The 13,075-nt window shown below is 55.9% G+C and overlaps 1 protein-coding gene across 5 annotated transcripts in view; it reads left to right on the forward strand.

The window, feature by feature from the left end:
• RGS3 (regulator of G protein signaling 3) overlaps window positions 1-13,075 on the forward strand; it is a 71,077-nt gene that overhangs the window by 3,814 nt on the left and 54,188 nt on the right. For 2 of the 5 annotated variants that reach the window (XM_032130816.1, XM_032130817.1), the window contains 11 exons: window positions 1,351-1,401; window positions 2,287-2,345; window positions 2,969-3,063; window positions 3,891-3,959; window positions 4,631-4,691; window positions 5,952-6,042; window positions 6,649-6,716; window positions 10,685-10,766; window positions 11,439-11,544; window positions 11,810-12,143; window positions 12,543-12,582. In XM_032130816.1, the coding sequence (XP_031986707.1) occupies window positions 1,351-1,401; window positions 2,287-2,345; window positions 2,969-3,063; window positions 3,891-3,959; window positions 4,631-4,691; window positions 5,952-6,042; window positions 6,649-6,716; window positions 10,685-10,766; window positions 11,439-11,544; window positions 11,810-12,143; window positions 12,543-12,582 (1,056 nt within the window). Of the gene's footprint in view, window positions 1-1,350; window positions 1,402-2,286; window positions 2,346-2,968; window positions 3,064-3,289; window positions 3,440-3,890; window positions 3,960-4,630; window positions 4,692-5,951; window positions 6,043-6,648; window positions 6,717-8,235; window positions 8,397-10,684; window positions 10,767-11,438; window positions 11,545-11,809; window positions 12,144-12,542; window positions 12,583-13,075 lie in introns of those variants that run through there. The other 3 variants (XM_032130818.1, XM_032130820.1, XM_032130819.1) reach the window with 3 other exon arrangements.

Raw genomic sequence — 13,075 nt, forward strand, 5'->3', positions numbered from 1 at the left:
TGTGGATGTCCTGGCCGCTCGTGGTGTGTGATGGCTGTGCACACAGGGCAGGACGGTCCCCAAACTGGCATCCCCCCAAATCACCCAGCACAAAGCTTCCCTTCTCCTTCCCCTCTCCCTCTCATTCCCGCTGACTCCTCGTCATGCTTGGCCGCACAGGGACAGTTTCCTTTCGTGCTGTAACATCTGTTGTGTGCTAACAGGGGAGCAGGGAGATTCCCACAGCCTCAGAGATCTGCAGATTGCAGAGGAGTTCAAACCTCGTGCCCAAAGCCTGGAGTGGGAGGATGAAACCGGGGGACAGCGCTCTCTCTGTTGCAAAGCAGTGTTGGAGCTGTCCTGACCCATCCCACCCGGCTCCCGTCTTTGCCCTCTCACCTTGCACTTGTACAAATGCACTCACACACCATTTCCATGAGTCCATGCACACGTGATCTGCTCAGAGGTTGGACTTTTTTTTCTCTTTGAGTGAAAAATGTGTTCTCTGAATTGTTTCAGGCTAAACAATCCCATCAGATATCCCCTCCCAAGCCAGCCCGAGCCCTTGGGCGTGTCTTTGGCAAAATGAAATGTTGGGTTTTAACTTGCAAGATGTTTGTGTGTCTGTACATTATGTGTACTCGCCTGGAAATTAAGTTTACTCACTTGTTTGTTGTGTTTTGTAAACTGGGGAAGAAGTGAAAATGGAGTATTTTGCTTTGGACTAAGGGAAACATTGTAGTAGTAGTGATGGCTTCAGCCTTTGGATTCTCCAGGGCCACTGGGAAATGTTTAGTTTTTGGCTGATCTGGAACAATTACATGATTACAGACCCTTCACTGCCATTCAAATCTGCACATCCCATCGAGGCTGGCAGGCCCAGCTCCCAGGGAACCTTTTCAGAGGAGATTCAGAGGGGAGGCTGCCCATCCTGCACCCCTTAACCATTGCACCAGACCCTGACAAACACCATGGCCTGGCTCTGCGTGCCAGTCTGAGCCTTGTGGGGAGATTTTTGGGCTGATGCAGAGTTGCCAGTGCATGGAAAAGCAAGGGAATGGGTGTGAGCAGGCTAGCAGAGCAGTGGTGCTGCCCTGGGAGCCGTGCCTTCACTCAGCAGGGCACACCTTGGCTCTCCTGGCACTGACCTCCTGCACAGGAGCTGGGACCCGATGGGTTTTCAGTGCTGGCAGACAGTGCTGAGCTCCAGCCTGACCCTCTATGAGGTGGGATGTTTCCCCTCAGCTCCCCGGGTGGGGAGGCAGGATGTGTCTGGCCCTGTGTGAGCCTTGGAGTTGTGGGGTGGGTGAGTCCTGCCTCCTCCAGCCTCTCCTCCAGCCTCTCCTCCAGCCTGTCCTCTCCTGTCCCCAGGCCAGCTGAAGCTGTCCATCGAGGTGCGGGGCTGGACGCTGATGCTGCACGGTGAGTGTGTCCCTGGAGCATCCCAAAGTGTCCCCAGAGCCACAGTGGGCTGGTGGTGGGGACAGCAATTCCATGCTCTTCCTTTAAGCTCTTTGGAGCTTCATGGCAGCTGTTGGGAACAACTCTGTGGTGTGGTGGCAAAACTGGGAGCTCTTTGATTGAGAGAACAAACTGAAATTTCCAGAGATCTTCATTCCAGGGTGAACACTGTGCTTGCACCCATGTGTATGACTTATTTTCCTTTTATTCCATATGAAGAGAAAAAAGGCAAACACAGGTTCCTGGAGGAACCTTACAAACCCCTTCATGAAGCACCAGAGAGGCTGGCAGAGCCCCTTTCCCCTCATGCCCTGGGCTTTCCTTCGGGTTGGATGAGTTTATTAGGAGCACAATCTGCTCGTGACAGAGACAGAGCCACTGCTGCCTTGCTGGGCTTGTGAGGAGGGAGCTTGGCCTTGTTCTGACAGCCCATCCTGTGCTCTCCAGCTCTGCTGCACATCCCTGGCACATCCCTGGCACATCCTTTGCCCCAGGCAGCCGTGGGGTCCCGGCATCGGGGTTGGGGCAGCAGCGCCAGGCTGCGGCCATTGATATTTAACTGGATGATACATTTGGCTCCAGGGCAGGGAGACCAAGGCTGGGGGAAGTCAGGCAGAGGGAATGCAATTTGCCATCTGGATGCTGAACTGCCTCTGCCACTGAGCTCACCCACAGCCTGTATTTATAGCACGGGTGTGTTAAAGGGAAAGTACAATAAACCCCTGCCCCTGCTTGTGGCTTCTGCCCGCAAGGAGGGACCCCCCTGTGGAGCAGAGCAGTGTGGAGTAGGAAGATGCCTTCCCTGCTGCTTTGGGATGTGACCATTTCATTTCCTTTCCTTTCCAGTCATGGAAGCAAAAGGTCTGATGGGAACGGAGTGCTCTGCATGCGACTCCTACGTGAAGGTGGGTTCTCCTGGGGCTTTGTGCTTTTTTTGGGAATTTTGTGGTTGGCTCCTCCAGGCTTGCTCTGCACTGTTTGTCCCTTCCCCTTCCTTCTCCATCCTGCTCTGGAAGAGCATCTCCAGCTCGCATGGAGCTGGCTGGGCTCTTGCCCAGCCCTGGAGAGCTCATGGGTTTTGTTGGCAGTGTCTGCATGAAGTAGAAAAGGGGAGGACAGGACCCTGCTGAGGGCTGTGCCAAGCATTCATTGCAAGAACGTCCCAGTGGGTGCCCAGAGCCTGGTGGGGATGTTTGCTGGCACAGGGTGGGTCTCGTGCTGGGATGTGCACAGTGCAGGAAGCAGCTCCCCTGAGAGGGAGTGCAAGTCAGACACCAGCCGGACACTCTGTGCATCACTCCTTGATTTTTCTGCTCTTTTCCCTCCCTCCCCTGCCCCGAGCAGTTTTGTGATGCAATTACCTGACAGGCAGAAGGGTGAGGTGACCCTAAGCACCCGTTAGCACCGGCTCAGCAGGATCTTTGAGCTCAGCCATCCATACAAGTGGCTGCGCCAGTCTCCTGCCACGGCAGCTGGGGCCGGTGCGTGCTCTGGGAACGTTAACACACTGCTTGTTTCCCTCCCAAAGATGTCCATTGTGCCAGATGCTGATTGGAAGTGCAGGCAAAAGACGAAGACTGTGCCAGACAGCAAAAATCCTGTGTTCCATGAGCACTTTGTGTTGTGAGTATGGCAGGGCAGAGGCAGCTCTGGGCCATCCCCCAGTGCCGTGTCACACAGAGCCGTGGGGACCCCGTGCCTGCTGTCCCGGGGCTCCCTCCCCATGCCAAGACCCCGTGTTTGCTTTTGCTTTGTGATCTCTAATAAACACTCAGCACGCCTGAGCAGCTCTGCTGCTGAGATGAGGAGTGACAGACATTATTCTGCTGGTTTTTGTAGCTGAAGTACCTTGAACTTTCGGGCAGAGCTCTGCAGAGCTGTCAGCACGCACAGCATGGCAGCGCTGCTCCTGCATGCTCAGACTTTCTTGCTGGGCAGGAGTTGGACAAACACACTGCATTTCCTAGACCTTGCACCTGCAATAGTGTGAATGAGGAAGGTAAAAGGGTTTCCTACAGCTCCAGCATGGAAAAAGAGCTGCATGACTTAGTGTTTGAGTAGAGCTTGTCACTGCTGGTGGCTGAGGCTGTGCCAGCCCTCTGACCCGTGCAGCGTTTGATTTGGCACAGGGTGGTGGTTTCAGAGCATGAACTGTGGCTTGTTCCTTGCATTTACCCTTTGATGGTGGATGTGTGTCTTCCTGCAAGATTATTTCCCCCCTGAAACCGTGTGAGTGGTGTCCCCACATCTGCCTGGGAGAGGTCACATCCCCTTGCAGGTGTCTGCCAGGAATGAGCAGATTGCTGTTTGGGGAGCTGCTGCAGTGCTCTGTGCAGAGACCGGAGGAGAAGACCTGGCTCTGAGGACTCTGAGGAGTCTGTGGCTGCAAGGGCAGCCCTTGCTGAGTGCTCCTGGGGAGGCTGATGAGCTGTGCCCTCTTCTTGTTCCAGCCCAGTGCAAGAGGAGGATGAGCAGAAGCGTCTCCTGGTCACAGTCTGGAACAGAGAGAGGAATTCCAGGTAAGGGGCTGCCAGCTGTCGTATGATCCTTTTCAAAGGGGGCTGTTGTGGCAGAGAACCTGCCCCCTGCTCTGGTCACCCCATGTGAGCTCCTGCAGGGCCCTGGGCCCTGAGGGCTGGCTCTGGGAAGGGCTTGGGCCAGGAATGTCCCAGCTGGGGTCACACTCAGGGGCAGCCAGTGCTGTCAGAGAGCAAACACTGCCCTTGGCACTCTCTTGCCATTGCTGCTGCTTGGTACCCATCAGCTGGGCCAGCATTTAACCCCCTGCAGCCACTCGTGCCTGCACTGCTGGCCAAAGCCAGGTGGGGCTGGAGTGGGCTGGGACCTCCCCTCCCTCTGGGGACAGTGCAGCGAGGGGCACCAAGGGGTCTGGCACCTTGCAGGCTGTGCTGCCAGCCCAGGCAAGTGCCATCTGCCTCCTTGGCCAAGCTGCTGCCAGCACCAGGATGCACCAGGGTGCTTCAGCCCAGCTCCTCCTTGCCCTGCTGCAGCTGAGCTGTGTGGTTACACCGTGCCTGCTCACACCACGGGGCAGGGGCACATCCTGGGCACTGCCTGGCTCCCAGCATGGGCAGGGATGTTTGGGGGCTCCCTGGAAAGGGGTGCAAGGGGGGATGTGGTTCTTCAACGGGCGTGTGCTGACAGTCCCTGAACTCTGGTTGTCCTGCAGGCAGAGTGAACTGATCGGCTGCATGAGCTTTGGGGTGAAGTCCCTCCTGTCCCTGGACAAGGTACCTCTGTGTCCGGGTGTGGGGCTGGGGTCTGGCTCTCTGGGCTATCTGGCCCGGTGGGTGGATCAAAACAGGCTTTTCCCACCATGGGAGAAGGTTCCTAGGGAATTCCCTGCTTCCATTCCCAGTACGGATGGCCAGTGTGAGACTGGTGTTAGCGTGGTTGTTGGAGATGGGTGGGGAGGCTGTTAGAGGAGGGATCCTGGCGCAGGGGATGTCACCCCCTTCGGCAGGGGCACAGAGTGGACTGGGGGTGCACAGAGGTGTCCCCAGTACATGCTGCCTGCCCAGTTTGCAGGAGGGGACACAGGACACGGTGCCAGCCTGGCATGGGTCACATCTGACACGTGGGTGAGGGGGTGTGATGGTGGGGACACATTCCTCCCAGGAGCCTGCCTGATTCCCAGCACCGCGCTGGTGGGCAGAGGGCAGACAACAGAGGTTTTTTGGCTGTTCCTGCAGGAATTCTGTGCCAGAATCCCTGTCCCTGCTGCGGGTTTGTCACAGTGCTGCTGCCCCAGCCTGGCTGCTGCTCGTTAGTACAGCTGGCTCTGCCTTCCTGGGGCAAGGCTCCCGTGGGAACAGCTCCCAGCCACCACCAAAGCATGGGAATGCTTCATCCCGGTGGCCTCTGGTGAGGGATTCTGTCCCTGGGCAGCAGAATATCTCGGCAAGCTGGAGGGGCTGCATGGAAGTGTTAATACATCCCCTGAGCTCACAGAATCACAGAATATCCTGAGCTGGAATCAGGGATGATCAAGTCCAACTCCTGCACAAACAATCCCACCCTGTGCCTGAGAGCCTTGTCCAAATGCTCCTTGATTTTTTAAACTTCCACACCTGAGGTGGGGACATTTTCTTCATAGCAGGAGAATAAAAAGGAGCTGGTGGCCTGAGAGGTGGGTGAGAGGTGGCTTAAGCACAGCCTCCTCTGAAACGTGGACAAGTGAGGTGCAGCTTTTTTAAAGCAGTGCAGTGCTCCTGGGACCTCAGCAAGGCTGAGATGAGGTGGCCCTGTCCCCCATCTGCTGCATGATGCTGCTGGATATCCCTGTAAAAACCTGGGATCTTCTTGCTTCACTGTTGCTCATTCCCTCTGTGCAGGAGGATGGAATTTCAGCTGCTGCTGAGAGAAGGGCTGTGGGCTCTGTGTGTGTCTGGGCACCTCTGTGTGCTCCTCCTGGGGCACCTCCCGCCCTGGCTGGGTGAAATGGGGCTGAGCATCTGCCCCTGCACCCACAGCTGCTTCCCTCCCCACAGGAGATCAGTGGCTGGTATTACCTGCTCGGGGAGGAGCTGGGCAGGACCAAGCACCTGAAGGTGGCCATGAGGAGGCTGAAGCAGAGCACAGGTGTGTCCCATCACAGGAATACCCCAGGGGGTGTTGGCAAGGCTTGGAAGAGGAATCATTCCTGTGTCTGAGCGTGTGCTGGTGTGGAGCAGCCCCAGCCCCACTGCACCCCCACAGGCACTGCTTAGCCCTCTGGTGCCCAGTGGGCACTGGGATCCCAAAATCTTGTAGGGTGGGGATCCTGGCTGGTACAGCAGCCCCTGCTCTCCCCTTCAGCCGCACTTCTGGGGCTCTGTGGGGACCCTGACACTGCAGCCACATCTCTTCCTCTTGCTTGGCCTTATCCTCGTGCTGCCTCCTGCCCCTCAGGAGCTCATTGGGGAGCTCTTGGGGCTCATTGCTGTGACCACGCTCTGTTTGCCCCTAGGGTGCTGGAGCTTTTTCTCCTGCCTTGGTCCTGCAGTTCTGCCAGGGTGTGGAGGAGCAGAGGCTGGCACGGGGCAGGGTGGGACAGCAGTGCCCGTCTCAGGTGTGCAGCCACCCCTGAGCTGGAGGGGATGTGCCCGTGACATGTGAAGGTCTCATCTGCAGTGTGGGATTGTCAGATGTGCTGTCACACTCATGGGGCCTTGTCCTTTATAAAAATTCTTTTTAAAATTGTTTCAGAGGTCAACCCAGGAAGTCAAAGTGCAGCCCAGGAGAGCCAGGACGCTGTGACCCTGCAGCAGCTGAAGGTGGGTGTGACAGGGCTGTGACCCACCAGCACTGGGAAGAGGTGAGGTCAGGTGCCTGCTTGGGGGGTTCCAGATGAGCCAAGGGACGGTGTGTTGGTGAGGGAGCTCTGTCACCTCTCTGTCACACCACAGCTGCCACAGGCAATTTGTTACCCCAATCAGGCCCCAGCTGGTGGAGGGTGTGATTTGGGTGCTAACCCCCATTGCCTCAGGGACCTCCTGTTTTTCCAGTGTATTCCCACTGAAGACAAAGCACCAGCACTGCCTGGGATGGGGGGGGGCCGGGGCTGGCCGGCTTCTGCCCCACGGCATCGGCTCCTGCCCGGCCCCGTGGCTCCTTGGACACGTGTGCTCCTCTCCTCCTCCCAGGACCGCGTGCTCTGGGGAGGGAAAGGCCCATGGTGGAGCCTGGGTGTTTTATAGGAGAGGCAAGGATGGGAAATGGGAGCACAAACACATGGTTCGCATCGGAAACGGGGCTCGGGCGGCCCCGTGATTTATCTGTGCCGAATTCCGCCCTGTGCTTCCCTCAGCTGCATTTGCAGTTATTTGTTTTACAGCGCAGGGCTGAGCAAGACAAACAAAGCCAGCGCCCCTCTCCTCCCTTCCTCTCCGGCAGTCGCCACCGACTTGAAAGGTGGTGGCTGGGAAGGAAGGCTGCTCCTCGCTCCAGCTCCAGCCTGGCAGCGCGGCCGCCCGGGACAATGCTGCGATGGCTCTGCCGCTGCCAGCTCCCCTGGGAGCACTGAGGCTCCTCAGCTCCCTCCCTGGCCTCCCTGGCCCTGCCACCCCAGCTGCTCTGCAAGACAACCTGGATTTTGGGTTCCCTGCAGCCTTCCCTCCTTTTCCATCCCCATGTAGGAGTGTGGAAGGTGTTTTCTCCTCTGGTGGAGCCCCATCTCCAAGGAGTTGTGCCCAACTCTGGCAGTGGGGCAGCTGAGCCCTGCTGTGTGCCCTGCTGCTGGCTGTGCTCAGAGTTCCTCTTGGCCTATAATTCCCAAATCCCACCATGGATGCAGCTCAGTTGACCTCAGTGCTTCCCGCTCGGTGACTTTACGAGCACAAAGCACGGGGACGTGCGTATCCTCTGGGTCCGTGCTTTCAAAAACAAACTCTGCTTTTTCTTTTTTTTTTTTTTTTTGCTTCCATAAACCCAAACCTCCGATTTTTTATGAGCTTGGAGTCATGTCTTTCATGGAGCGAGGCTCTCACAGCCGGTGCCTGTGAAACGCTGCTCAAACATCCTCCAAGTGTTTGTGAGAACGTCGCAATAACAAAGTGCTCCGTGCGCCTGAAGAATGCCACGGGAACAAAAGCCACATCAACAGAGCGGGGACTAGGGAATACTAAAGAGTTGACAGGAATTTTAATATAAAACTCTCTCCCTTCCTCGTCAGTGAGGGTTTTCAGGAAGCCTCTGGCTTATCGTAAAGCGGCATACAGCGCTCGCAGGGGCCGGGGAGGTGAAAGGTGGCTTCCTGCCATTCTTCTCGGGAGCTGGGTTCCCATGGGCGGTCATGCCAGTTTGACTGGGGCTCCTTCCACGCTCGTGCGCTGCGAGGAGTTTGGGATCACGGCGGCTCCGGGGAGCTGCGGGGTTTTCATGGGCTCGCGGCGATTCCAGCCATGAACCGCTTCAATGGACTCTGCAAGGTGTGCTCGGAGCGGAGGTACAGGCAGGTCTGTATCCCCCCTGCCATAAATCCCCGTGCCAGCGTGTGGCTGTGAGCCTTGGATAGATTTCGGAGTGTCTGGGAGGTCTCTTGCCGTGGCTGGGCTCTGTGGGTGTTGGTGGTGAGGCATCGACTTGATACCGTTATAATTTGTAAACTGTAGTGAGAGCATGAGGAAAGCATCTTCACGTGGGTGCCTGTGGCTGGTCTCTGCCTGTTGCTGCAGTGGAGAAATGGGCAGAGAGGGGTGCTTTTTAAATAGATATCAATTATTCAAATATATAAATATATTTGAATATAAAGTTCATATTTACTGTGCAACTTGCAGGCAGCATGCTGACGGTAACAGCATTAAGCTGCAAGGTGTTGTCTTAATTTCCCCCTTATTAGAGAAGAAGCAGGCACAGCAGGCTGCTACTGCCTCTTTTAAAATTATTTTAAATTATTTTAAATTACTTTAAATTTTTGAATGATTTTAGTGGTTTTGGGAGCCAACAGCACTTGTTTCCTGAGGAGTAGCTCGTGCTGGTTCCAGTTCTCCCAGTGTGTGATGCCAGGTGCTGCTTTTCCATGGGCAGGTTCCAGTCTCCTGCAAAGAAATATTTCCTTTTTCAAAGAAATATTTCTTTTTTCAAAGAAATATTCCCTCCGTGGTCTGGATTGGGAATCCCAGCTCAGGGTCAGCCTCTCCCTGTGCTCATCTTTTGGGTTATTCCAAAGCTGCTGTGGGGAACAGCAAATATTGGGAATTACAAAAGCAGCAGAATTCCAAACCTGACGGCCCCCTTCTTGCCAGGGCCGTGGTGACCATCTCGTGCAGGAAAGCTGCTCTGCCTCGGCTGAATAACAACTGACTCTGGTTTGTCTCTGAGACCTCCTCAAGTCTTTATTTTGAAAATTTCCTCTGCATTTTTTGGCAAAGTTTGGGTACAGCAAACCTCCCCACCCACCTCCCAGCTCAAGCTCACAGTTCTTTAGTGCTGTGCACAGCAGCAAAAATGGGCAAAAAATGGGCAAAAAATGGGCCATCACTGCCTGTGATGGCCATGGTGGTGGGGGGTGAGGAGCATCAGCAGGGAGAATCTGCTCTTCAGGTGGGGGACAAGCCAGCCAGCTCAGGGAGGAGTGGGAGATCAGGCACAGGGGAAACCTTGGGCTGGGAAGTGCCCATGGAGTCTCCGTGGTGGGAGAGACGCTGGGCTGGCTCCTGAGGTGCCAGTGGTTGGTATTGGAGGTGGAATCATAGGATATGGAATATCCTGAGCTGGAAGGGACCATGGAGTCCAGCTCCGGGTTGGACCGAGCTGCAAGGTTCATTCATGCAGAGCCACCTCTTTGAGAATCCAGGGAACTCCAGAAAGAAAAATACTCAGTGTAGTGGGACTGGATCTGTGTTTTGATCCTGCCAGGGAAGCCAGTTTCTCTTTTGAAGCCTGATTTTATGCTGAGCAATCACACAGGGACAAGGTGCAGGGAAATGAAATCTCGCTGCCTTTGCCCTCCCGTGGTAAAGGAGTGAGGAACCAGATCTCCTCCTTGGCAACTTCTGCTGAATTCCTCCTCTTCCTTCTGCCTGTTTGTTCTCAAAATAATACAGGTCAGACGTTGGATTTTTAATTTTCTTTTCTCTGTCAGTAAAACAAGCATCTTGACTAATGTCTTGGGGGCTAATCAGGTATTTACAGGATCTGTCACACTGAGCTGCTGCTGGAAGCCAACATCAAAAAATAAGCATCATTTTATTAATAAGCTCAATGCTCCTCGAATCAGGGGGAGAAATGAGCCCAAATCAACCCAGCATCCATCCTCTCCAAACTCAGTGAGGGAAAACATGCTCAGCCCAGGGAAGGGGGTGATGCACACAGATGTCTGGAGGATGGGAGCGTGCCGAGCTCGCAGCTCCCTCCGGAGCAGGGGAGTGCTGCTATTTCTGTATTCTCCAACAGGAAATGAAATGTTTAAGCGACTTGCTTAGCGAAGTCAGTGTCAGAGCCAGACTGCCAGGTTTTCCTTTCCAATGGCCTTTCCTTACACTCGGAAGAGCTGGGAGCAGAGTGTGTGCTAAACAAACGCTCCTTTTGTGGCTTTCCAGAGATCCTTGGCTCGATCTGGCACTGCCTTTTTGCACCCTTTCCATCCGTTATCTGTGGGGGTCACAGTGACAGCCCTTCCCCATCTCTAAATGCCATGTGCCAGCATTTTCAGAGGCTGTGGGGCAGGGTGGGAATGCAGGGGGATCATCACACACCGTGGCTGCTTTCCCACCTAACAGGCAGCTCCGGTGTCTCCCCGCAGATCACGATCCCTCGAGGCACTGATGGCTTTGGCTTCACAATCTGCTGCGACTCCCCAGTCCGTGTGCAGGCAGTGGACTCTGGTAAGAGACTGGATCCTTTTCACCCCTCTTGATTTGAATGAACTATTGCTCCTGTTTTGCTTCCCAGAGCTGGTTGTGATTCTGGAGCTCCCCTGCCTTGCAGGACTCTGGGTACCTCCAAGGAACTTCATTTAATGAATTCTCTGTTGCCTCTAACGGGGTCACAGGCCACTGGGTTAGCGCTGTGTCACTATTTTGGCAGTGTTTTGCGGTAATTTGCAGGGATTTTGTTCCCTTCCCTCTCCAACCTGAGACTGCCTGTCTGGTTGAGTGAGCTTTGGAAATCATTTGGGGGGGATGCAGGTCAGAGGGGAGCAGGATTGTGGGAATCCTCAGTTCCCTGAGTAGATCCTCCTGCTGTGGACCTGTGGGATGGACTGGTGTCCCCATTGTGCCCTGATGCTCCCCACTGCACCCCAGGAAGCACGGGAAGTTCGTGCAGTAGCTCTGAGGGAGCACTGATGGCTCCACCCTGGTGCTCTGTGTGTGTGAATGGGGAAGCTCCAGGTTGGCTGACCCCTCTTCGTTTTCAGGTGTGGGTGTCAGATGGGATTTGGGGGAGGGAATAGTGCAAGCTGTGGAGCTCTCTGGGCATCTCCAAGCTCCAGGGCTTTTCCTCCCCCTCCCACTCAGCCTCCTGCCTGGCAGGTGACTGGCATTTGTCCCTTGCAGGTGGCCCAGCAGAGAAGGCAGGTCTGCAGCAACTCGACACGGTGCTGCAGCTGAACGAGCAGCCTGTGGAGCACTGGAAATGTGTGGAGCTGGCACACGAAATCCGGTGAGGGTTCCCCCAAAACCCCAGGGTAGGGAGAGGAGGTTTGAGGGAGCCCAGGGCAGGGCGGTGGGGCCACTGAGTGACTGTGGGAAGGGGAAGGCTCTGAGGGCTTCAGGACACTGGGAAAGGATTCCCTGGAGGAGAAGGAAGGATGCAGGAGCTGGGGAGCATGGGAGAGGGGCAGAGGCTTTGGAGGGAGGAAGGGCTGCGGGGCTCATGCCTGGACACGGGCGCTCCACCCCTGATTTCCCCATCCCATCTCTCCCAGGAACTGTCCCACGGAGATCATCCTGCTGGTGTGGAGGCTGGTGCCTCAGGTGAAGCCGGCCCACGAGGGCATGACACGCAGGTCCTCCTGCAAATCCACCTACGACCTGCAGTCCCCTCCCAACAAGCGGGAGAAGAACGGCCCCGCGCAGGCGGAGCAGCGCCGCAGCTGCCACATCCTCTACGATGGCACCGAGGGGCTGGGGCTGCACACCTGGGACAGGTACACGGAGCTGGGCAAGCGGGGCCAGAACACCCTGCCGGCCCTGTCCCGGGTGCCCTCGGCTGCAGACCAGAACTACATCATCCTAGCTCCGCTGAACCCCGGCAGCCAGGTAGGGCTCAGGGGCTGCACGTGGCTCAGGGCTCTGTGCTGCAGCCTCTCCTGGCCCCTGCTTCAGCCTTATCCAGCCCCATCTCTAAATATTTGTGAGAGCGATGCCAAGTTTACAAGCCACACCTCTGTCCCTCGGTGGAGCTTTCACAGTTTTGCTAAAATATTTCCCTGCTGCCTCCCCTCAGGGCTCGCCCTGGGGATATGGGGAGGATGTGGGGAGCGTTCCCACTGCACACACCACACTGAAAGTCATGGCTCTCATTTTCTGCTGCAAAAATGGTTTTTCTCCTCTCTGAAGTGCTTTGGCTTGGCTGGGTTTGGCATGTTAAGATTTGTAGTTGTTGTCACTGCACCTGAGGGCTGCTGCAGGTGACCGTGTCCCCTCTGTCCCCTACAGCTGCTGAGGCCCGTGTATCAAGAGGACAGCACTACTGTGGGTAAGTTGTCCCTGTGCTGGGAATGCTGCTCAGAGCACCCAGCTCTAAGCTGGTCTTCCTGGCACCCTCAAATCCTTGTCCTGAGCCCTGCAAAGTGCTCATGTTTTGAGGGCAGCAGCAGCAACCTGGGGCTCTGCGTGGGATCATCTTCCCACCGTGGCTCAGACCTAAAAGCAGAGGTGGAACTGGGTGAGCCTCATGTGAGAAGGTCTGTGGGAGCTCACAGAGGGCTGCTGGGGACTTTCCATCAGGGGCAGGGTGAGAACATGAAGCGTGAAAGCTCTGAGCATCATAGCTCCCCATGTGTCGTGGGCCCGTCCATGACGTGTTTCCCTTCCCATCCATGGGGCCGTGCTGGGAGAGCTGATCCCCTGCTCTGAGGTTCCCTTCAGTGCTACAGCAGTGAGGGTGGCTGTGGCTCAGATCAAGGCCAGCAGCAGTGCACGTGGTTTTGCCAGATTTGGAGGATATTCAAGCCCTGGGCTGCCTAAAG

Source organism: Corvus moneduloides, chromosome 21, assembly GCF_009650955.1.
Source record: "Corvus moneduloides isolate bCorMon1 chromosome 21, bCorMon1.pri, whole genome shotgun sequence".
NCBI lineage: Eukaryota > Metazoa > Chordata > Aves > Passeriformes > Corvidae > Corvus > Corvus moneduloides.